The sequence below is a fragment of the Nannobrachium achirus genome (assembly GCF_963921795.1).
Source record: "Nannobrachium achirus genome assembly, chromosome: 16".
Lineage (NCBI taxonomy): Eukaryota > Metazoa > Chordata > Actinopteri > Myctophiformes > Myctophidae > Nannobrachium > Nannobrachium achirus.
This window is the reverse complement of record NC_137823.1, coordinates 61,110,757-61,136,832: the sequence shown is the minus strand read 5'-3', so window position 1 is coordinate 61,136,832 and position 26,076 is coordinate 61,110,757. Positions and strand designations below refer to the sequence as shown.

The 26,076-nt window shown below is 41.2% G+C and overlaps 1 protein-coding gene across 4 annotated transcripts; it reads left to right on the top strand.

Moving 5' to 3' along the window:
- Positions 1-693: 693 nt before the first annotated feature.
- On the top strand, positions 694-25,257 carry max (myc associated factor X). Of its 4 annotated transcripts, none has more exons than XM_080745230.1 (5): positions 694-841; positions 1,205-1,231; positions 16,973-17,080; positions 22,044-22,182; positions 23,671-25,257. In XM_080745230.1, exons 1-5 carry the CDS (start codon positions 806-808, stop codon positions 23,856-23,858), a joined length of 498 nt encoding a protein of 165 aa, XP_080601356.1. In that variant the 5' UTR covers positions 694-805; the 3' UTR covers positions 23,859-25,257. The 4 variants fall into 4 exon arrangements, with proteins under 4 accessions (XP_080601356.1, XP_080601355.1, XP_080601358.1 ...); XM_080745229.1 differs by having other exon boundaries at positions 22,044-22,194; XM_080745232.1 differs by lacking the exon at positions 1,205-1,231.
- The last annotated feature ends 819 nt before the right edge of the window (positions 25,258-26,076 follow it).

Genomic DNA, 26,076 nt, shown 5'->3' with positions numbered 1-26,076 from the left:
TCTACTATTGGTACTTTTGGTACATTTTGATACCAATACCAATACACTTGTACTTTTACTCAAGTAGGTCGACCGTCTACATTCTAATTCCGCTTCTACTTCTACTTGTTGCACAGTATTAATACATTGCAACCACACCCTAGGTGCATGGGGTTGGCTTTCTGTGTGGAGTTTGCATGTTCTCCCCGTGTCTCCTAGGGTAGATACTCTCACAAAAACATGCAGTAATCCTAATCTCCATACTGTCTCCGTCTCCCCCTGGCCAGCCGGGGCGCCTGATGGAGGGGAAAGGAACTGGTTGGAATAACGTGTTCCTTCCATGCGCTACGTCCAAACCGGGGAAATCCCCACTGTCAGGTGAAAAGAAGCAACTTGGACTACTCATGCATGAAGGAAGCATGAGGTCAGTCCGTTGTCTCCCCAGGCGCGGCAGAGGGAGAGCAGAGCCCAGGATTAGGCTACATAGGCAATTGGCACTGGGTGGTTACAAACGGATGGGATAAATGTTAAATAAAAAAAATAATAAAAAAAAGAATTCACTCCCCCTCCTCAAAAGAAGGAACGACCGGATCCCATTTAAAGAGCCGTTCAAAAGACTCGACTCGTTTCACGAACCGTCCCACCTCTAGTGTGTGTCCGCGTGGAGTGAAGTCACGTGTAATCCATCCCTGCTCTTGGCTGTCTAAACACAGAACGGTGAGTCTGCCTGCTGCTGGAGTAGAGCGCTGCAGCTCGCTGTTAGAACGTTGATTCATGTTGTTTTCCGCTCGCCCGTTCCTTTTAAAATAGACCTTTTCGCCGAAGAATGAGTGATAATGAAGATATCGATGTCGATAGTGACGTGAGTATATCCAGAGATAGTTTATTTCCTATGTTTCTCCCTCCCTTTCCCTTCCCACCGTTGAATGTTATTTTCTGTTTTTTTGAGCTAGCCTAGCTGGTTAGCTTGGCGTTAGCAGCCAGCCTTTAGGGCAGAGTAGTAGACTAGCTTTTGCTGTTGTTTTCTGTGCTGTGAGAGTCAAGTATTTCTTCGAGGTTTGCAATTTTGGAAGGCAATGCTAATTTGTTTTCGCCCCCCAAATCCTTTTTGCTTAAATTTGCTAAACTGTTTTTAGAATCTTGGTTTAACTGACTGTAGTGTAGGTTGAAGTGTGGAGAAAAATCGTGGCTACAATTGCACTTTTTTGTTCTGTTTTCTTTGCAGGAAGACTCACCGAGATATCACAATGTGGTGCGTAATAATGATGGGGGATTTTAATGCCCCCCGACGTCGAAATGTTTATTTTTTTCCTCCTGTACATCATGTTGCATTTATATCTCATTATTTCTGTTTTATTCAGTTGCTTTATAATCAAAGGTTGAATCTTGCTGTGTGTTGTTGGTTGGTAGAAATGTGACGTTAGACTCACGAGATATGGAGACGTGACAACTACTGCTGCGTCTATAACTGAAATATGAGAAGAGAATAACTGAATTCATTCATGAAATCGATAATAATGACTGCATGCCAAGTTAATGTGTTTATTTGCGTTGCATTTGCGGGTGTATCTATGCAATTTGTGCCGCGATTTGAACAACTGTGCAAAGCCCAAAGCCAAGCTCAGTGCAATGCAGGGTATCCCCCATCCGTATGTGTGTGTGTGTGTGTGTGTGTACGCGGCCATAGGATAGGGAGTTAGAGTTGGTTGGTGACACGAGATCTATATTTAGACCAAAGCTTTATAATGCTGGAATAGCTGCTGCATTGCTTTAAGGAATGCACAATAAAGCATTGCTGTGTCTGGGAGGCTGTCCTCCCGATCAGCGTTCCCTTTTCACGGGGATTCCGTTCATATCATGATCAGATGCGCCAAGCACATTATTATTAGTAGTAGACATCTAGGTCATCTCGGTACAAGAAGATAGTCACCGTTTAACATTCGTGTTCCGTCGATGATTTTGTTTGTTTTCTACTAGAAAACTGAACGTGTTGTAAAAAGCTGCAGCCGCGCCTGCAAACTCGTATATTCTAAAGTGTCGTGTCAGGAAGGGTTGCTGCATGCAGGATGTTTTCCTGTGTTGCAGCCAGTGATTAGAGCCATCTTCTCTCTCGACAGGCCACTGAGTCCTGGCAGGCTAAATGAATGACGTAGCCTGCATCGCATACCGGCGAGAAAAACACCCTGCACGACATTTTTTTTTTTTTTTTTGCACAGCCCCAGAACGTAAAGCCATATAAACCACCCCGCTCGAATAGATAAATCATATGCACACACTGTGAATGCCAAGGGGCATATAAGGGTAGGCCATCATCACCAGTGAGTGTGCTGCTTCAGTGCTTGCAACTGATAACTGATTGTTGTTTTAATCAAACCTGTGACTTTTATTGCCCTCCAAAAGGCATGATGAGGTCATTCTGTCAGCTAATGTTGGGCTTTTGCATTCTTGGGTATGAAAGCACATTTGGAGAACATTAATTTACAGTTAATATTATAAATACAAGAACTACCAGCTTTCAGTCTTAACAAATACGTTACAAATTATTTATTTCATTTGCGAATACATGACTATAATGCAGGGGTCTTCAACGTTTTCAGGCCAAGGACCCCTTAGTTGAGAGAGATATGAAGCAGGGACCCCCACAACCTTATCATAGACTCCATATAGTTTCATTGTTTGACAGCACAATCATCAGTGTATTTTGGATTCTTGTTAATGTGGGTTTTCAGATATTTAACCACTTGAACCGTACTTGATGAACTTGACGTTTCACTGTACTGCTCTTTTCCCTCTCCAAAGCTCTTTGCCAAAAATAGCCGATCTACAAGCTCTGCGAGGTGTTGTGAGCTTGTAGATCTGCTATTTTTGGCTAAAGTTCTCAGAATATGGACGCTAGGGTTCAAGTGGTTACTGGTTAATATAAAAAAGGGGGAAAAACAAGTTTCTATCACACAAAGATTTGGAGGACCCCCTGTAGTAACTCTGAGGACCCCCTAGGGTTCCCAGACCCCCTGTTGAAGACCCCTGCTATAATGTATGCAACGTGAGACTCACCACTACAGTATAGTTGAAAGTCAGGCAATCGCGTCTAGCTTGGCCCACCTAGTCCCCTAGGAATGCTGCTGTGGAATAAACACTTGGCTTACACACAATCGAGATGAGAGAGGAATCATTAGTGCAGTGGACAGAGAATTGCAAACATGGGTGGGTGGATGGGCATCTAAAATGGCAATTGGTTCAAACCAATAAAGTTGTCTTCATATGGTGTTTATATCCACCAGAAGAGTCTTTGGAACAGCATTCCAACAAAATATCGTCATTGTCGGGTGGAAACCTTGTATGTCCAAGACCTTCAAGTTCAAAAATGAACTAAACTAGTGAAAATAGCAGATCTACAAGCACGCAACGCCTCGCACCGCGAGGCGTTGTATGGTTGTAGATTGGCTCTTTTCACTACCTTTGTGCGACAGCCTTGTATGATGAAGCAAGGCTTTACTTGGTGAAAAAACATACAAACTTGGAGATACGAGATTTCTGCCCGACAGTGACGATATATACCATCATTTGGTGTTTTGATGATGGAGGTGGAGAGCACTGTCTTAACTCGTCAGTCCAAAATCTGTAGGTGTTCATGTGAGTTGAGAACTGGTGACTGTGAAGGCCGTAGCATATGATTCACATTTTCATACAACCATTCAGTGACCCCCACCCACAGCATAATAGAGCCGCTGAGCTGCCTCAATGACGGTGTCAAGCATTCAGGCATGTACCGTACAACACGTACAACACGCATGCACTCACCCACTTGTGGAGAATAATGTTGGAAAGATTACTCATCTGACAATACCACATTTTCCCACATTTCTCTGTAGACCAATGTGACGTATGCGTATGGTTTTTGTATGTTTATTCACTGCACAATGTACCACATCTTATGTAGTTGTTATTGGACTCTTCTTACTAAAGCAGTCTGATCGCATCTTGCTTTGACATCTTGGTCACCTGAGGAAGAGTTGCTCTTCTTTTTTCCCATCACATATCTCACAAGCATCATGGTCATCCAATGTGGGCTTTTTTGGCCACAATTTCCGACTCCATTTACTGATGTCTTTCCCATAGATGGGATTGCATACATCACATTCCTTTTGAAACACTACCAGTTGAGCGGCCTTTGTGCCTCAATCATAAACCATTTTTCATAGTCTCTCTTCCCTTCTGCTCAGTATTTTTAGGGGGGAGGGATGTTAATTGCTTAATTGCATCATGCAGTACACCTGTATGGAAGCATCTGCATTTATTGTTGCTCCACTCAATTGCAAGCTTTTACTTTTACTTTACATTTGTCAACTCAACTGTCTGTACTTCATTTATCCGTCTGTATACAGTACATGTCATTAGAGATATAATTATTAATTGTATACATTTTAGTCAGAAAACATATTTGTGTCTAAATACTTGTTAGTCAGCAAGATACTTACTTATCTGTCTTGTATTGGAGAGAATTAATGTAGTCTAATCAGAGATCCTGTATAGTTATAAGACACTTAAAATAGTACAATTCAGTATATTGAGAAAATTTAAACCACCATACATTAGGGCAAATATATATATATTTTAATATAGCGAGCACAAGACCATATTCACACCGTGGCCATCTTGGATCACATGACTTCCTGGGGTAGCAGCCTGCACAAGCCTGCATTACAAACCATTGTGAACAATGGAGCGATGGTCCCAAAATATGACTTCTATTCAACCAATTTATTTTTACCAAATTGACAAATGGGCAGATGACAACATCAACATCCCCAAAATTATTAACTCATCCTGTGCCGATCCCGAACTAGTTTGGCTTTATTTCAATCCAATACAATTTATTTTTATTAATTCACTTACCCCGAGCTGCTTGTAGAGTCGTGGGTGGTCCTGGCTCGCTAGCCGCTAGCCAGCTAGCCATTCTACTCTGTCCGACGATATATTCCATTAAAAATGGTTTAAAATACATTTTTGAGCTCCCCAATGTTCACCCAATGTTCGGCGCCGCTTCCGATGAGTATACGAGTGTGCCGATCCCGAAGTAGTTCGGCTTTTTTTAATTAAATGAATAAAATGATAAGAGGCCTTCTGAAGCCTGGCCTGATTTTTCTAGCTACTAGCCGAAAGCTAGCAACCTCCCGGCCGGCCGTTATTTGCGAACGAAATCGCCAATCTCCGCCTAATCCAATGAAAGACCACATCTTTGAAGGCTTATATCTCTGGATTGTGTCTTTAGGGAAGCGGCGCGAGGTTTATTTACGGCGAAATCGCCCAAAAATGATCTTTTAGATGACAAAATGGGAATAGCCATTCTGTTAGCATTATCATCCGGGACCTTTCCATGACGTGCATGAACGTGAGCACGTGAGGTCCTGGAAGGTGAGGTCCTGGAAGCTAAAGCGCTCGCCTATGAGAGATACCCTGGCATTCTATGGCCCCTAGAGGGCGCTGGCACTAAATGAGTTAAATAGAAGGGTATTATCCACAATATTCATGGTAGTTAGGTTGCAGTGTTACTCTGTACAAAGACTTGCTACAGTATGCAGACTAGTGCTTGCTCTGCCTTCATGTTGTTAATATTACAACTTTTTCTTGAAAAACGGATGCTAAAATAAAAATGTTTCAAAAATATTTTATAAAAAAATAAGATTCATACATGTGTTTCTATTCAAAAATGACCACAAAAAGCATAAAATAATGATAAAATAATCATTTTGGCCGTTATCGGACCGACACTTAGTTTAGATTCTAGTCTTTTAGACTAGCATCCTTTTTTCAAGAAAAAGTTGACCATAGCTCCTTTAATATGATATAGTGGAGCAAGCACTGCACAGATAGCTTTGTACACAGTAAGGTTGCAGCCTAACTACCATGAATATTGTGGATAATACCCTTCTATTTAATCATTTTGGGGATGGTGATGTCATCTGCCCATTTATCAATTTTGTAAAAATAAATTGGTTGAACAGAAGTCATATTTTGGGACCATCGCTCCATTGTTCACAATGGTTTGTAATGCAGGCTTGTGCAGGCTGCTACCCCAGGAAGTCATGTGATCCAAGAAGGCCGCGGTGTGAATATGGTCTATAAAGATTGGTTATGGAAGGTATATTGCAGTGTTGTTGTTTAACAAAATAAATACATTTTTGGGGAAACCAAAAGTTAACATCTTCGATATTTAAATTTTGGTACTAAACTCAGTCAATGTAAAAAGCTTTCAAGAAGATTGCAAGGAGCCCACTGTTAGCTGGGAAGTATAATAATAATATTAATAGTTGCTTACTTCCTCCCGAGAGGGAAATTCAGTATTTTCAGCCCAACCCAGCTGATTCGCTGCTCACAAGGAGCTCACAAGGTACTCCCTAATCATTCAGCTATGCCGCCGCCCCTAGTCGCTATGAGCTCCTCCATTCAGCACCTGGAGTACAGGAGTAGTAGTTATATAATGTCTCAGCCAGGTATGAATAGAATGGAAAGGCAGGTTGGCTACCCTTCCCTCTGAGACAGCCAGTAAGAGGGATCAGTTTATATGATGGCAGGCGTGATAATGGTTGCTCTTAGGAAATGTGACACTTGTTTTCGAGGTGCTTAATGACCCAGATACCATATCCCACTCACAACCCAGGTAGCATGAAGAGGCAAGTGTAGAGAGTCATTGAGTAGAGACTTGACACCTGTAGTAAAGTTAACCTGGCAGTGGCAGTATACAAAATTCAATTTGGTGTGTTTGAATGGGGCAGGGGTTCCCAAACATTTTTTTGTCTCAGGGCACCCCATACATATTTGTTTTAATCCAAGGCACCCCTACATTATAATTTTCACTCCCAGCATCTTATATTTATAGCATATTGTCCTTCTTGTATGTCCAAAACCGTTTGTTTTGTATTCATCTATAAAATGTACTAAACTAGTGAAAACAGAAGATCTACAAGCACACAACGCCTCGCGGTGCGAGGTGTTTTGTGCTTGTAGATCGGCTGTTTTCACTAGTCTTGTGCGACAGTCTTGTATGATGAAGCTTTACCAAAAGACGTACACATTTGAAACTTGAGATACGAGGTTTCTGGCCAGACAATGACGATATTTTAGTGATTATGTAGCGAGGAAAACGTTGAGATAATAGCCATTTTGGTTAGAACTGACTGAAAATAACTTTGTACTTCAAGTTTAAAATTATACTAAATATTTTTTCAAGTGTTCAAATAAATTCCAAATATTATCGAATGATCTTGCGGCACCCCTGGACTGCCGTCACGGCACCCCAGGGTGCCCCGTCACCCACTTTGAAAACCCCTGGAATGGGGCACTTCGAGCAAATGTCTGTATTTGGATTGACACTGTAAGGCTTGCCCACCTGCCCCCGGCAGGTAAATAAAATTATCATTTAGATTGAACCAAACGTCGTCGGTTGGTGGTTTGGCTATAACTGTATCTTACTTGGTACTTGTAAAGAACTGAGGTAGGGCATGATTGGGACATGTACTATTTACTTTCGGGCAGGTGAAGTTTGCTTTCAGGTTGCCCGACTGGGCAAGTGCTCATTTGAGAGGGGACGCAACCGTCTATAACACAACACGAGTTATCTGTCTAAACACTTAAATGTGGCCAGCGTGCTCTGTCTTCTGGTCTGTGGAATGTAAAATAAGAGCACTGTTTACCTATAATGTGCTGTTTTTATTGTTGCTACACATAAAAAATGTAAATAACAAGGGTGAAACCATAGACATATTCAATCATAGCTATGTAGGTATTAGGTATTTGTATTTGGAAGTATTGAAGTACAGTATACTATGACATTTTCATCACACAGACCCAGAAAGTAAAGAAGTGTTAAATTGAGCGGTTATTAAAATCTTTTTAAACATTTTACTTTTCGGGCAAGTGGGCATGACCTTTGGGCAAGTAGTAGAACATGACCTGTACTTGCCTGACTGGCAAGTGCCTCTGAGACCTTAGTGTCAACCCCTGATGGTATACTGGGGTGCTTACTGTTGATCTCACTGCACCATTTACAAGGTTGTAAGTCGGCTGAAATTCACTAGAGCCCATAGAACGTTCACTTTGTATGAGGTTTTCAGTCTGAAACGGAATAGCCACCTTCAAATTGAATTGTTATAACATGATGTTTCTGCAAGTATTGCAAACAGAAAGGCACATTATTTAATTCCAAAAATGTATTTGAGAAATGTTCTGATGCTGAATTGATTTTATAATTAATGGACCATTTCACCTCTGGGACAACCAAATCTTATTTTATTGTTGTTTGGGACACAATCAACACAATCCTCAGTTATGTTTTGTGTTCAATCTGTGTCTTTAGATATTTTAGTATTTCAGCATGCTACAAAGCATCATATGATGGATGCATCATATGATTGTGTTGATCGTGTCCCAAACCACAATAAAATAAGATCTGGTTGTCCCAGAGGTGAAATGGTCCTTTAATTGTTTGTATATCTACAGTACATGACAGGGCAGTTCAGCTTTATGGCGGATTGTTTATTTACATATTTCCACCTGATACCAGTTGGGACGTGAGACAACCATCTACCTCTCATAGCCTCATATCAAAATGGCTGCCAGACTCATAATTGCGCATGCCATCGATACCAGTCAGTCATCTGTTTGTTTACAGCGGGGTTAATGGAGGGAGAGCGGTCACGCCTCATGGTTGAATTTGTGTATATTATGAAGAAGAGGAGGCACATGGCCCTCGTAGTGGAAACGCCTCTGCTAAATGTTTTCTTTTTACTCTTGTGCAATAGGCAGCAGCAGCTGTCTCCATACTTGCATTCCACAATCTAGTGCCTTGTCATGGAAGGCATGGTGACTGGGTTTTGCAGATCAGCAATTATTATTTTTTGTCTGCAGGCCACAGTGGGTGGTAAATGGCAAAAGTCCTCTGGTCTCAACTCTGATCCTAGGCGCCCAGAGTATAATATAGGCCTACTACTCTGTAGCTGTTTTTCATTGCTGCCCTATAATGGAGTAAAGCTTCATTTATAGTACTTAATAGGGGTGGGTGATATGGTGATAATTATCGTTGAGACGATACAATGTCTCCACGATATGCCTTTTCAGAGGTATCGTATATATCTACTATTACATTTTTCTTAGAGCCGCATCCCACTTCCAAGCCCATACACGCCCATTTCGCCTCCACTTCAACTCATAGCTAGAGCAGATGTCGGTAGAGCGTAGGGAATAAAACCGCCCATAACTCTATCATTGGCCCCCCGTTGCCATGGTGACCGCCGTCCATTGGCTCGTATTCCCAGCTATGGGACCGGCGGATCCAATTTCAACCGAGGGGGGCGTAGCTAGAACACACACACACACACACACACACACACACACACACACACACACACACACACACACAAAAATAGCTAATAGTTAGCTCACAAACTTCCACTTTTCTCTTTCACCTCAATCGCAGTAACATCCGTATACACCACGTCAGCGCATCACCAATACGTTTTATTTATTATTATTTTATTTTTTTTCTCAAACATTTTTTTTTCTCAAACATTTTTTTTTTTCTCAAATTTTTTTTTTCTCTAAAATTTTTTTTTGAGAAAAATTTTTTTTTCTCAAAAAAGATTTTTTTCTCAATTTTTTTTTTCTCAAAAAACTTTTTTTCTCTTTTTTTTTCTCCAATTTTTTTTTCTCAATCTTTTTTTCTCAAATTTTTTTTTTCTCAATTCTTTTTTTTCTCAAAAAAATTTTTTTTCTCAAATTTTTTTTTTAATTTTTTTTTCTCAAAGTTTTTTTTTTCTCAAAAAATTTTTTTTTCTCAAAAAACTTTTTTCTCAAAAAAACCAGCAGATCGTGGCCACCCTGTACCTCAGGGATTTGTTTTCGACGAATATTTACTCCTATAGACGCAACGCGACGACCTAGAGGGGAGGCCGGCGTAGCCGGCCGACCTTCTAGTCGTGATACAATTGAGGGAGCCTTGTAAAACATCCTGTTTAATTAATCGTTAATACAGAGATTCGTTGCAGAATTCAATTTAAACCTGCATTTTGGTCTAAATCAGTAGTTCTCAAACTTTAAAATGTTAAAACGTCTCCACTTAACTCTTGACGGGTCCATTTGGTTTCATTTGTATACTGTCAGAGAGTTACATACTTGTAAAGTTCAATTTAGACCTCCCAAAAGGAACCCAGAGAGTCTAGTTTTTGTCAAGTAACTTGAAAAATAACCATGAAAAACCAGTGTGAAAAAGAATCGTGATAAAATCGTGTATTGTGATACAGCTTGGGAAAATATCTTGATATTGTATTTTTCCATATCGCCCACCCACCCCTAGTACTTAATCGTACGATTGTTTGCATGAAAATCATTTAGTTTTGTTTGGTGACACGTCATACAAGGAAGTATAAATGGGCTTAATTGAAACTTTAGGTAACCAGGTGAATCACTGACTTTAATCATAATGCTGAAGTTCTGCATCCTCCATGACTGCATAGAGCTGCATATCGCCGTTGTCGGGTGGAAACCTCGGATCTCCAAGTTTCAAATGTGTACGTTCTTTCGCAAAGTAAAGCCCCGCTTCATCATACACGGCCGTCGCACCAAACTTGTGAAAACAGCAGATCTACAAGCACACAACGCCTCTCTGTGCGAGGCGTTGTGTGCTTGTAGATCGGCTGTTTTCACTAGTTTAAATCATTTTTAAAATGACAATTGCAAAATGAACAGTTTTGGACATGAACAGTTTTGGACATACATCCACCCGACAACGACGATATGTTTAGCTATAAAGTCCCCAGTGGTGTAGTTTAATGTGAACCGTGAATCTGCATGGAGACACCGTTTAAATGTTCCTACCTGGCTGTCCTTGTCGGACACGGTAGGATGATGATGATGCTTCATAAGTGGGTCATCATATGTTAGAAGTATCGCTAGCATAATCCATGAACTGTATGTTGCACAGTGCATGTTTTATCCACCACCTTTTGTCATATGAAATACTACATCTGTAGAGCATGATTTGTTGTGTGATGGTGGTGTTTGCTGAAAGAAGTAGATCTATAACAAGCTCACAATATGTTTAATATGTTTTTTATTTTATTTTATCAGTCTACTTCACAATCCTGTTTTAATATAGAGGTACGAGAAGTGTATTAGAGCAACAGTATGTGGATATAACATTTAATAAAAGTAAATTCAAATTGCATCCTACACAACTGTAGATTGTGAGGCTGTAGACTGTAGTGAGTCTGTGCTTTGTCCAGAGCATGTAATCAATTAACCCATTAAGGACAGGAACCCCTTTTGGGGTTTTTACTTTCAAGATTGGAACCGTTGTAGCTTTTATATCTGCTATTGTTGCTAAAACTTATTGCCATTCCCAGAATCGGGACATTAGGTTGTGGTTAAACTCTACAAACAACACTTGAGTTTAAATGCACACAATATAGACATGAACTAAACGGTGGCACTTTTCTGTCATCAAAAAGTACTGCTAAGCCTTGTGGCCTAGAGATTGAGTCATACCAGGCCGTGGTCCTTTTCATGGTAGACTGAAGTGCAGCTTTTTCAAGTCCTTTTGTGAGGATATTCACAAACACGTTATGATATTCACCATTATTCTGATAATGAAATTCACCACGATTGATAGCATTATCTTGAGTGTTTTTGTTGCGATAAAAGATGGAATCTTACATCCTTCCATCCCTAGTTTTGCCATGGCAGTCAAATATTAATGCAATCAAAGCACAAATTTAGGATGTCGCGTGACTTTTAAAAAGTTACTTCGACACCATAATTTGAAAATGATTTATGACGGCACAGATATGATTATAATGGTGCAGCAGCTCCTTGCTTTGGAGGGAGTCTTGCTATGGGAATAGGATTTTTTACTTCCTGGTCTTGTTAATCGGACTGTACAAACTGTTAACTGGGTCAATTTCAGTCTGCTGTTGTACTTTCAGTTTTATTATGACTATGGAAATGACAGACACTGAGTGTAAATATAATTGAACTATTTTATGCTTATACCTTAAAGGCAAATTTAGCCTATACTTTAGAACGGGCAACAGTTTTTGTCGTACAGCATGGTATATATACTTAAGTGGTGACACACAAGACTTGTTTTCTTATCTCTTGTACTGGTTGTGGTTAGTTAGGTTTTGTGATACAAGGGCAAAGTATGAGACATTGAGAAATTGCCACCAGCCATATGCTGTTATGCCAGTAGCTTGGTCAGATAACGCATGCACACACACACACACACACACACACACACACACACACACACACACACACACACACACACACACACAATCGACAATCCCTAATGATGGTCATGTGACTTTACCATGTCTCCCCAATGCTTTAAGATATGACTTGAATGCTTTACGATAGTTACTAACTAAGCTTGTTGGGAATGTATTATCATTTGGATTGGACCAAAAAACGTTGGTTGGTGGTTTGGCTAAAAGTTTGTATCTTACGGGGTTTAAAGGAGGACTTAACCACTTTTCAACCTATCTTCATATAATTGGTCCTCACTAAAGAATAGCTTTTATTTATTTATTTTTTCTCAAGAGGGCTGTGGGCAGGTCAGAAACCCATCGTCTTGTGACTTCATCGATTTGGAATCCAAGCTAATAGAAACTGCAGGCTCTCCTGAAAAGTTGCAATGTTAAAGTGGAAGCCATTGTTCTCGCCATAATAAAAATCTAAATATATTTTTCAAAAATATTGATACTTTTTTTTTTTTTTTTTGAAAATGATGATGTCACAAGACGATGGATTCTGAACTTCCCACAGCTCTCCTAGGAGACTTGGACCGAGTAGAAAATAATTGCGCTATTTTATTATGAACATTAGTGAGGACCTATTATATGAAGATAGGTTGAAAAGTGGTGAAGTCCTCCTTTAAGTAAAGAACTGAGGTAGGGCATGATTGGGACATCAATCTAGTGTTTTCTTCCTAGCTTGGACTGTCTGCAGTCTGTCTGTTTAGGCCTTTATTTATAGTTTTACAGTAGAGAAAGATAGGAAACGGGGAGAGAGAGATGGGGAGAGACAACATGCAGCAAACATCGTTGAGAACGGGACTTGAACCTGCGATGCAGTGTCGAGGCTACTTTGGAGCCTGGGAGCGCTGACCGCAAGCAGTCCGGGCCAGTAGACCATTCTATTGTCTCATGGTGATGGTCAAGTGACTTTGACAGCCATGTTCTGCCCTTATGCTCAAATTGAAATGCAAATGTCCTGTATGTTAGAAATAATGTGGTCACTTGGACACTGTGGATATAGTAGTGTAGTTGGTAGTTACACATCTCAGTGAAGAGCTTTAGAAGTGTGGATTTGTTTACTGTATTATATTGCATTGAGCTCCAGGAAAAAGGAAGCTTAATTGGTTAACCCTGTGACACTAAATACAATGCATACTGGAGGGGCCAAGTGTTCAAACATTATACATTACAACAGAGCTGCTGGGAAGGCTTGGCCAAACCAAGATACTCTATTGAGAAACCATAAACTCCACTGAAAGAGAGTAAACATGGCTTTTAATCAAATACCATTTAACTACTGTACATTCAATATAGCCTCCCTATTTGGGGCTTGCCATTAAGTAATTATAAGCGAAATTTGTAAAGAGAAGTACTTATAATAACTGTAGGCCTACTTATTTACTCATAATTGTCAAAAATGGTCAATGGTGCTAACTGAACTCAATATATAGCACTACAGGTTGGCACAGGAATATGTGAAACGGCTGAAAGTGAAAAACGCTAAAAATACTCAAGGGGGGCTTTAAGAACATTGCATAAGCGTTCATTCCATGTGCAACGGCCTTTGCAGTTGAGTTAGCCAACCGGCTTGCTGCTTTATTCAGTTGATGTAATCCTCAACGAGGATCTGGCAGCCTCCAACTCCTCCTCTGAGTCATCTCCATAGCTTTAGTGTCTTCACTTTGACTTGACCTTGGCTTAGAGCAGCCTCTCCTGCTTGGCCCGTCATGAAGCGCAGTGGTGGTGGTGGGTACTGGGTAGAGACAAATAATTCAGAAAGTAGGCTACGAACATGTGACAATAATAAATATTAAACTAACCGAGACAAGTACAAGGATGTCTCTCTTGCTTACTGTTAACCTCGTCACCTTGAGGCCACAATGGGCACTGACTGAACATGCCTTTGCTAGTTTGAAGTTGGTAGCTTCTCTGGTAGAATGTAAAACACTTTATTTAAAGGACAACTTTGTTTTTTTACAACAAGGTTTCATATTTTAGATTGTAATTAGAGAAAAGAAAAAGTGAGTGTTAAATTGTTTTTTACTTCATTCTATCGTTTTAGCACGTTTAGCGTGCTAAAACGTGGAGCATGCGTACACATGGGGGCATGTGTACAAGTGGCTAAATATGTAATTTTAGACACAATAAGCCTGCAATTTCTTTATCGCTATTTAGTCACATCTGTCCATGAAAGATTGCAGTGCATCTTGGAAATGGGCTTATTCTGTGTAAAAAGACTATATATTTAGCCACTTGTACGCATGCCCTCAGCCACTGAAATCTAAATCATTAAAATCTCTAAAACGAAAGAAAGAAGTAAATGAAAACCTTTTAACTCATCTTTTATATTCTTTAATTACAATCTAAAATATGAACCCTTGTTGTAAAAAAAACAAAGTTGTCCTTTAATCACCAAGGCTTGGAGAATCCACAAATTCAATAGCTATTTTAGTAGCAAAATGGATGTGTTCCTTTTTTTTAATCGTTTAGCCTAGTAGAGTATAACATGCAACACAACTCTTTGTCAAGTCCAGCGACCGAGCTAGCATCCCCCAGAGGTTGTTCTCCACATTTGAGCAAGGTTTCACCTGATCAGGGCCCCATTGTCTTATGTTAATACAACATTATTCAATTAACATATTTCAGTTTAAAATGGAAAAATAATAACTAGTGGAGGTATGTACTTCTATAGCCTACTGGCTGTGTGCACAAGACATTTGGCAATGATTGGTCCAGCGTTTTGCGGGATTAGATCCGGACACGACACACATGCACACAGGCCCAACTCTCTTAAAGGGATATTCCACTTTCAAAAACACTTTTTGTCATTGTATGGTCTAATCAGGCTTGTATGAACACCCTGAACAGTTTTTAATTTTCTTCATTCAGTATTTAGATATTTGATGTAAAAGTTACCAGGCCCGACACGCCCATGCCTCTCCCCACACACACTCATTGTAACTTCAAACTCCATTTTAACCATGATAGATTCATTAAAAATACCCATTATTTTTTCTGGTGACTCATAATACCCTCCTAGTACGTGAGCAGGCCGTGTTTTTTCCATAACGTTTTTCATGTATTTTTTATATATTTTTATTGTATTTAATTTTTTCCATTTTCACAAAGAATTATTAAAAATACATGAAAAACGTTATGGAAAAAACACGGCCTGCTCACGTATTAGGAGGGTAGTTTGAGTCACCAGAAAAAATAATGGGTATTTTTAATGAATCTATCATGGTTAAAATGGAGTTTGAAGTTACAATGAGTGTGTGTGGGGAGAGGCCCTGGGCCTGGAGGGCCAGATAACTTTTACATCAAATATCTAAATACTGAATGAAGAAAACTAAAAACTGTTCAGGGTGTTCATACAAGCCTGATTAGACCATACAATGAAAAAAGTTTTTTGAAAGTGTAATATCCCTTTAACACATGGTGTTGTAAACTCCCCCTGGAGTGCCGCAGCCCCTTTAACCCATTCAGGTCGGGTACACATTTTAGTGTATGGGAGGGGCTTACAGTACATGTACAGTATGTTGCACAACATATTTGTTTTTGTAGGCTAAATTCTGATTTAGGCCTAACTATAGGTTAGGCCTAAATTAAGACATCCACAGACATCTTAGCTGGTTACCATGGTAACAAAAAGCCCCCACAAAAAACTCAATTTCCCATGATGCCTTGCAAAAGCCATTTCCGGCAACTTCCGTTTGGCCATTCACATTCAATGGCTGCAGAAAAATTGACATCTCTCCGCTTCTTTTCCCGTTTTGGTCAAAACAGCCTGTTTTCTATGGACGATAACTTACACACTTTCTTCTCCGTGCGAAAGAAAAATACTTTTGCGTCCGTGAACGGGTAATACATGTAAATACAATAGGAAAAAGCCTTGGCAGTTAATCTACTGTACATGAGTTATGGCAAAACTATGTTTTAGACAGCTAGACTACTTTCATAGCCACGCTGTAAAAATCACTCAGACCTATAAAAGTTGCTTGGACATTTCAACATTTGCTGTCAAATTTCTGATGTCTTAACTTTTGAACATGCTTCCTAGTTTATCTAAATTATATTGATATCACGGATTTACAATGGTTCATTGGATTATTATGGAAGTATAAATGCTGACCGTAAACTGAGATGTAGACTGCAGGACCACCCGATCTACTATGAATCTACTATGAATCTACTATGAATCCCTCCATTCAATGGGGAGAAATTGCACAAAAATCCACTCATTCAAAGGTGTGGAATTGTACAATTTCTGCAACCCAGCTCACCCAGATTGCAGGAATTACTCTCTGTGACATACAGTCACAGAGACATCATGATACTGTCTCTGTGACATACAGTCACAGAGACATCATGATACTGCGCTGCGCTTGCCTACAGGATTATAAAAGCCCGACCCAACCCAAAGCCCGACATATACGTGACAAATTGAGCCCGGCCCAGCCCACACCGCGCCGACCCGTCGGGCTCGGGCTGAACTTTTAAGCTCTACTCCCAAATGGCAGGACGGTATAGGTGTTGTTTTCTCCTGTCTTGTCCTCATGGTATATGATGGGTCTCTGATGTGAGCCAGTGCAGTGCAGGGGACTCGGAGGCGGTCGGCTGTGTTGCTCCAGCCCTCCAGCCCCCCCCACGCTGGGTCTGCTGCCAGGCTGAAGGCCCCCCCCTTGTGACTCTTCTCATTGCAGGCAGACAAACGGGCTCACCACAATGCTCTGGAGCGCAAGCGTAGGGACCACATCAAAGACAGCTTTCACAGCCTACGGGATTCCGTGCCTGCCTTACAAGGGGAAAAGGTTGGTTAAAAGCCTGCGCAGGGTCGCTGTAACCCAACAGGAGGTCAACCCAACCCAACCCCGTTTGGAATAAACCTTTGGAGCGGTTTGGGATTTGTATAAGATGTTTTTTTTCTCAATTGTGTCTTGTTTTTTCTGTACTGTTTGCATATTATGATTGTTTGAATGCTTAAATTTGCTAGATGATTTAACCTGTACATTTAGTTACAAAATGTAATGCATTGTCTAAGTAAGTTGATTTAAAGGTTAACTTTGTTTTTTTACAACAAGAGTTCATATTCAGAGAAAAGAAAAGATGAGTGATAAAATGTTTTCATTTACTGCTTTCTATTGTTTTAGCGGTTTTAGTATTTTGATTTCAGTAGTTGGGGGCATGCATACAAGTGGCTAAATATATCTTCTTAGACACAATAAGCCGGCAATTTCGTTGTTACTATTTACACCTGCCCCCATAAGTCACATCTGCCCAGGAAAGATTGCAGTGCATCCTGGGAATGGGCTTATTGTGTCTAAAATGACATATTTAGCCACTTGCATGCATGTGCCCAACCTGGGGGCATGCATGCAAATCAAAATTGTTAAAATCACTAAAACGATAGAAAGAAGTACCGTATTTTCCGGACTATAAGGCGCACTTAAAAGCCTTTAATTTTCTCAAAAAACTACAGTGCGCCTTATAGTCCAGTGCGCCTTATATATGGATCATTCATTGACATTAACATTCCCTTTAGCACAGCTCCATCTGTTTGATGCATAACACAACGGTAGCGTCTATTATGTGCGCCTTATAGTCAGGTGCGCCTTATATATGAAAACAGTTTGAAAATAGACCATTCATTGACAGTGCGCCTTATAGTCAGGTGCGCCTTATAGTCCAGAAAATACTTGTAAATGAAAACATTTTAACACTCTTCTTTTCTCTAATGAATATCTAAAATATGAACCCTTTTTGTAAAAAAAAACTAAGTTGTCCTTTAACCTGTACATTTAGTTACAAAATGTTATGCATTGTCTAAGTAAGTTGATTTAATTCTTCTGGTGTTCACTGCTGTTGTTCCTGAATCTGTATGTCAAACCCTGAGTTATATTTAATTGTGCGCTGGTGGTGTCGCATACTGAAAATAGCGGATCTACAAGCTCACAATGCATCGCGACACAAGCGTGTAGATTGTGGCAGTTTTTTAGTGCGCAACACCAGCGTGCAAGAAAGTATATAACCCAGGCTTGAGACCCACCCAGCTGCTTGTTGCTGGGTGCACTTTGTGCTCGTCCGTGGAGAATAGGTGATGGAAACAGGAGACTAGGAAGATGAGGGCAGATGGTAGAAGAAGGGTTCAGAATGGAAGCCAGCGACACGGTGGTGATGTGGTCTGAATACTTGGCCCGGCACCAGGAAGTTATCATGAGGACATGTTGTTGGTGTTTTCCTGTTTTGACATTTGACAGTACAGTAGATGTGGAGAACAGGCGTGGGGAGATATATAGTGTTTCTCAATAATGTTGCATTAACAACACATAATACATTATTTTATTATGTTACAGTATTGTCTGATAATGACGTCCAGAAATCCCTCAAATTTACTGCAGCAGACAAATACATATTCCACCAAAAAGAGAAACTTTATAGAGATAAAACAAAAACATTATAACACCTTTAAATATTTCAAGTGACAAAATAAAAAATAAAAAAACAGTTTTTAGTTTTTCCTTACTTTTTGGGTTAGGGTCACAGAATATTTGTCCATTTTTCAATCGATCACCTACACGTGTTCTCTGCTTCTGTGAAGAAGAAAGCTCCACTCATTTGACCAATCCATAGTTATTGGTGATTGAATACTCCACCACCGTCTGTTACATAACGAGACGCAGAGAAAATGGCGATTCTGTGAAAATAATAAACAGGAAGCGGGCGGAGCTGCGGTTTCCGCTGTGATTCTAATGTTTGTACACTAGATGAGGCTGATCGCTAACTTGTGGAAAATGCAAAAAAAAATAAAACTAGTGTCCAGCGGTCTGGGACCTGGAAAAAAAGATGTGGGGAAACGTGTACGGCAGTGAATGAGTTAAAGTGTCAGCACAGGGCCAGATAGTGAGTGGAGGTGATGAGATAAAGGTCACATATGGACAATGGCATGTAGTCGGGGGCCCTAGGGAGATAGAATGGTAATTTCGTGCTAATCGGTCATAAAACGATGTTTTTTCTGGGTATTTTCCTCCTGTGTAGAAAGTCGATGGGAGCCCAACTTGATTTGGCCACTGTGGCGACCCCGAAGGTCGTCAGCTTGGGCGCCCTAGCTAAATCATTAGAGCATGCCCTGGGCTACATCTGTGCAAAATTTGGCGCTTTTAGACTGATTAGCACGAAAAAACCCTAAGGCCTCAGACTAATGGTACAGATGTGCTTTATTGGCATTGATTAGAAATCTTGCAAGTGTTATACAGTAGCTGCTGAATCAAACCGAAGAATCTCAAGGAAGCGTGATTTGGGAACTAACCAGAGGTTTCTCGCTAAACGCCCCCACGGCCTCCTGATTGTATGCTGTGAGAACATAGGCTAACGCAGTTACTGTATATAATATATGATGGCGATGACGCAACGCAATATATTTATACTTAAATAATATATAAACGTTACGCCAGGTCAGCTGCCACACTTAGTTATTTCAGATGGCCTTTTAAAACTCCCTTCTGTTGGCTGCTGCCTTCAACAGTCATTATTTCCCCCCTTTCTCTTCTGGCCTTTTTAACGCGTGAAGTGAATGGTAGTTTGATCTCGCAAAAGTATAGGATAACAGATTAACACGCTATCCATACTACATTATAGCAGTAAGACTCCTAAGGGCGACAAGCCCATGTCTTGGCCATCTGGTTAGTGATGTATCGGACCAGTTACCCATACATGGAGACACCTGGTACCCCTATATGGAGATCCATGTACTGTATATGGACGGAGATATGCTGTGAAACCCCAAACATGCTTACTCAGTTATTTTTGTTATGTGAAAGTCCTATGACGTCTATGACATCTGACAGCATACACACAATCCCTTTTATGCCCATATATGGAGATCCCTGTCTGTAGAACCAGCCACACAGATATGGGCCTCCATATATGGGCATATGAAGTCCTGTTAGATATATGGGCTTAATATTGATGACATCAGGGTCTCCATATAAGGGCATCAAAGGGATTCTGTTAATGTGGTTCCCCTGACATCATAGTGATGTCTCAAGACTCAAGGTTGTGGGGAGCGTGTTTTGTCCAAAACCTCCGGTTGGTTCCCAAATCATGTCTCAAGGACCCGTTGACCGCCTGTTGGCCTTGTAGTAGACATGAGTAAGCCAGCCCGACCGTTTACCTGGGTGTTCGCCTATAGAGAGCGCCGTCGCCATTTTCGCGGTGTAAACGGTGGTGGAGTAGAAGTAACACTTTTGAAAAATGGAAATAATCAAAATTGTACTTAAGTACAGTATTTAAGTAAATGTAGGCTACAAGTTGCTTTACACTACTGTTTCCACCGCAGCTAATGGCGGCGGCGCCCTCTCCAGGGTGTCGCTCAGGAAATCGCTCCATAGGATCTGTTCACCAAAGTGGCTGAATCACTATTTATTTGGTTAATGTGATGCATAAAGGCATTCAGAACAGTTGTGTCACATGCCTAATTTGGTGACATGGCATTGGTCCGACATCTCATTGTTCCTACATCCCATTAGTCTGAATCTGGTGAATGTTAACCTGGTGTAGGACCAATGAGATGTAGGACTAATGAGATGTAGGACTTGTGGGCAGTCCCCGCCTAATTTATACTTTGACGTTTGAAAGTGTCGCGTGCAGAAAACGGGCAATCTACAAGCTAACAACGGGTTGCAAATGTGGCACATTGTGAGCTTATAGATGTACTATTTTCAGTCCGTGATGCCGTCGCACGACGGAGCATAAATTAGGCTCTAGTCTGTGTCTGAAGAAGAAGCCTAACATCCTGAACTGTTCGGAGGCAGGTTGTACCAGGAATGGGACGATATGAAAATTTCATATCACGATTATTGTGACAAAAGAAAAAGCGATTTACGATAGTATCGCGGTAATCAAAATCCATTATCCTGGGGGCGGAACATTTGCCAAAAAAATTGCAGATCTACAAGCTCACAACGCTCTGCAACGCGACACGTTGTGAGCTTGTAGATCGGCAATTTTTTGGCAAAGACATTTGATAGAGTGAAAAAAAGACCGTATCAAGCACCTTTTACCAATTAGCCTTATTCACGGCCCGCCCACTCAGCATCCCCCGGGTGCTGAAGTCACGTTTTGAAGGGGAAAATCCTACTATAAGCCTATAGAGGTAACACAGAAATCGCAAATTTAATGCAATTTCCGAATAGTAAAGTATAAAATTCGGCTAGCATGATCAAGAACACAAGATAGTAAAAGGCACAAAGCATTATAATTTACTTTACCGTTCGAAATAATGATTTGTTGGCTTTAAGTCCAGCTATTTCTGTTATAGTTTCCCCTTCTAAATTGATGTCAGCACCCGGGGGATGCTGAGAAATTTGCTGAGTGGGCGGGCCGTGAATAAGGCTTATTATATGGAGCCGATATGCAGCTCGGCAAATAAGGTGAATTGATCCCAGTGCATGACGGAGGACGACATCATGATAAATTAAATCTAAATTAAAGTTTTTTTATTTATCACGATAAACGATAATATCGCTTATCGTCCCATCCCTAAGTTGTACACAACTTGCCTCTGAACAGCTAGATTATATTGTTGTCCTAGATTTTCTGCTGCAGTACAGTCAGTCGTCCCACCAGGCGGACTGCAGCCTTGCAGGCCAGCCTGTGGTTCTTTCTGTCTTGTGTTTGTGGCGTGGCAGAAAACAAGGGCTTAGTTTGTGTTGTAGAAATGTGATAAGGACACTGCAACCTTGCGTCATGCTTTAGGTTTTCATTTGTCGCTGACAGCAATCTATCAAACAGGCGTCCCGAGCCCAAATCCTAGACAAAGCCACAGAGTACATCCAGTACATGAGGCGGAAAAACCACACGCACCAGCAGGACATCGACGACCTGAAGAGGCAGAACGCCCTGCTGGAGCAGCAAGGTAAGGGCATAAGTAAGTAAGTCGTGCAGCGAGTGAAGACCACCACATACTGTAGTGTACACTCAGGGGGTTTCAGAGTGGGTGACGCTGACGGGGCACCCTGGGGTGACGGTAACAGGGTGTCACAATTATTACATAATCGTCTAATCGTGATTTTTTGAAATAATCGTGATTATTTTTCATAATCGTCATAATCGTTTCCACGTTGAAAAACGTTCATATATTTTTTTTTAAAAAGAGTAAAAAATAGTGGAAATAGCAGATCTACAAGCTCACAACGTGTGAGCTTGTAGATCGGCTATTTCCACTATCAAAGTAATTTTTTAAGTAGTAAGTTAATATGTCAGTAATTTCTTTGTATATTTAGGTTATGTGTCATATCTACCATGTACAACTTCAAAGCCTAAAAGCCAAACAGAAATGTAATTATCAACGTCAAAAACACATTAAATCGTTAATCGCCAATTATTTGAGTGACAATTAATCATCATGTAAAATGTCATATCGTGACAGCCCTAGCCGTGAGTAGTGCCAGTTCAGGGGTGCCGCGGCGAGATCATTAATTTGATCATATGGTTATTTGGAATTCTTCGGCTATTTGGAATTCATCAATATCACTTCACTATGCTTAGTAAAACAGACCTGATTTGCACTGTACTTTTTCCATCTACGACAACTCTCTTCACCAAAAATAGCAGATCTACAAGCTCAACGTGACACGTTGTGAGCATGTAGATCGGCTATTTTTGGTGAAACCCCCCCCCCCCCCCCCCCCCCCCGGAATGGAATGGGGATACTTGGTTTCAAGTGGTTAAATGTCAAGTATAAAGTTATGTTCGGTCAGTTCTGATGGAAACGGATATTTCCCCGTGACATAGCCTACCGTATCTCAGGTGGAAAGATGTGCATATTTGCATCGCTTATGTAAGATTCTAAAAGATTAACAGTGTAAGGTGCCCTACACACTACAGGCGGTTTCCGTCGGGGCTGCCGCTAGGATCAGCGGTGGCCGCACCGCGGTGAGACACAAACACGCTCGCTCGGTGAGTAAACGCTGCACGGTATTTCACAAAGATGAACAAAATCCATCTTTCACCGCCCGCGTACGCATGCACAAACGAGCACGCTCGTGGGGGATTTCACGGGGCCGCGCCCGCTCTCCTCGCCGCCCCCAAAACTTCGCTGCGCCGCTGAAAAAGCCGCCCGCCTCCCGTTGAAAATGAATTGCTAGGAGGCGGTGACCGCGGCTAGTGTGGAACCCCCTTAACTCAGGGGTGACGTAGGATGAAAAAGTTATTTCCAGGGGTGCCCTGAGTCCAAAAAGTTTGAAGTCCCCTGATGTACACCCTAATGTTCTTGTTTTTCTGCTTGATGAAAGTTATCTGTGTGACCTTAACCTCTTCCCCCACCTTGGGTGGTAGTTTTATCCTCTCTCCCTTTGATGGTCTCACCGCCGCGTCCTTTCCTCTTTGTCTCGCTGTGTTGCAGTGCGTGCTCTGGAGAAGGTGAAGGGCTCCACCCAGCTCCAGGCCAGCTACTCGTCGTCCGACAGCAGCCTCTACACCAACCCCAAGGGCAGCGCCGTGTCGGCCTTCGACGGAGGCTCCGACTCCAGCTCCGAGTCGGAGTCGGAGGAGAGGCCCAACAGGAAGAAGCTGCGTGGGGAGACCAGCTAGAGAGAGAGAGAAGAGCACACAGCTGAACCAACCTGAACCCCGTCCTTTTTCTCTCTTCTCTTCTTCTCCATCTCTTGTCTGGGGTGGGCTCGCACTGGAGACTGTTGATACCTTCAATCCCTCCTGAGAAGTACCGTCTGTCCCGACCCCCCCCCCCCCCCACCCCCCCCAGTCCTCCACACAATCTCATAAAGAGAGGAGGGGGGGAGCCAGCAGGGTGGTAAGAAGACGACTGCAGAAATCCTACATACAGAAGTAGAGCTTTGGTTTTTCTCTTGATTTTATCAACCCCTTCCTCTTTATCTCTCTCGTTTTCCCCCTCGGTCTCTCGTTGACCGCCCCCCCCCCCCCCCCCCCCCCCCCCCGACCGACATCAACAATCCAAAACCCAAAATGAGGCAGCTTGGCTACTTAAGGACTTGATGCTTTTTGTACCCTCGTCGATACGCTCCCCTCTCGTCCCAATGAGGGGCAGAGGGCGAGCCAGGGGTACTCCTCCAAGCACTGCTATATATATATTTTGTTTTGTTTATTATTTTGTTGATTATTCTTGATAAGAAACCAGTTTAGAATTTACACACACACACACACACCTAGATGATGATGACATGTCCTGGAGAAGTTTACCTTTTTAAAAATGATTAAAAAAAAAACACGTTTGTAGCCTAACTTTTCCACTTAAAGAATGTGAAGATGCTTTGAAGCAAAATGTCGATGTTAAAAAGTGACAACCCACCTCAGGCCCACTGGATTGCAGATGTTTTCCATTTTGACACGTTTGTTAACAGATGACAAAAAGGACGTATAGCTCCTTTGTTGAAATTGATGTTTTGGAAAAAGAGGAGGAAAAATCTCCTAAACTTGTATTGTATTTTGTCCTTTAGCTTGAACTAGTGAATGACTTTAGATGGCTGAAAATATGTTAGGCAATATCGGTTTTATATATTCTACAGCATTAATTGGATGTTTTCAAGTTCTCTCTAAAAAAGTATGTTATGCATTTTGTAGTATTCTCACAAATAACGGGGGAAAATACCAATTTGTCACGTGTTGTTTTCCTTAAGGGTTATAAAATAGGTATTTGAATGTTAAAAAGTAGTTCCCATTTTTCAGTACGAGAAGAAAAAAGTCTGTTAATGTGTTGTGCTTTACAAAGTCAGATCTGTAATGTTGCTGAATCCCCCCCCCCCCCCCTCCCTCCCACCTGAGGAAAAAAAGGAAGCATTTTTTGCTTGTCTAGGAAATGTGTGTGTATGAATATCGTTTCCATTTTATTTCCATTTAGGAGGATATAATTAGTGTTATATAGTCTTTGTTTGTCCGATTCCATTCCATGGAAACTACAGGTATGTTGTACATACTGCCAACAATTGTCTTGCAAGTTAAGGCCTACCTTTACTATGAGACTATAAAATAAACTATTTTATCCTTTAAGATGATTTCTGTAGTTATTACGATCTTTTTTTGGCTATAGCAGTAAAATCTTCAAAAACGAAGATTTACCTTCAAAGACCTGGAGTCGTGTTAGATTTTAACCACTTTAACCATTATGTTATGCTCTAACTATTGAAAAATAGCAGATATACAAGCTCACGGTGCCGCGCTGTGAGCTTGTAGATCTGCTATTTTTGAAAAATCGTGAAAATGTGTTCAAGTCTTTGAATATCTTTGACCCGACTTCTAAATCATTCCTCTAAATCAGTGGTTCTCAAACCTTTTCATGTCAAGGACCCCCAAAATTAAATGTATTTGTCCGCAGACCCCCCCCCCCCATCTCAAAATGTGTTGTTCCAGGGACCCCCCAGAAGCAGAGATTTGAGTTACAAAAGTTTCCTTGTGAAAAATGTGCACACATTTTCACGATTTTTCAAAAAGAGCAGATCTACAAGCTCACAGCGCAGCACTGTGAGCTTGTATATCTGCTATTTTTCAATAGTTAAAGCATTCAATAATTCTAGGCCTTAATTTGAGTTGGTGGGAACGCTTTCTAGTCTCTAATTGCCACTTTTAAAGGTGCCCTTTTTTCATGAATGTGGTGACAGATATTGAGAAACCCCACAGAATCAGTAGTTGCCACCGTTTCCCCCTGTTGCTTTCATAGCCTCACCGTTGAGCTCAGTTGGACTTTGAGGCTATCTGAAATGTGATCGTCACCTGCGTGCTACGGTGTGTTGTGTAACTACGGCGCACAAACAAGAGGCAGGTTTTTCTGGTTTAC

Excerpts from the sequence above, each read along its gene's own strand:
- max (XM_080745229.1), top strand. The coding sequence starts at position 806 with ATGAGTGATAATGAAGATATCGATGTCGATAGTGAC. Across the intron at positions 17,081-22,043 it reads CTGCCTTACAAGGGGAAAAG|CAATCTATCAAACAGGCGTC; the intron begins GTTGGTTAAAAG and ends TGTCGCTGACAG. Across the intron at positions 22,195-23,670 it reads GCAGCAAGGTAAGGGCATAA|TGCGTGCTCTGGAGAAGGTG; the intron begins GTAAGTAAGTCG and ends GCTGTGTTGCAG.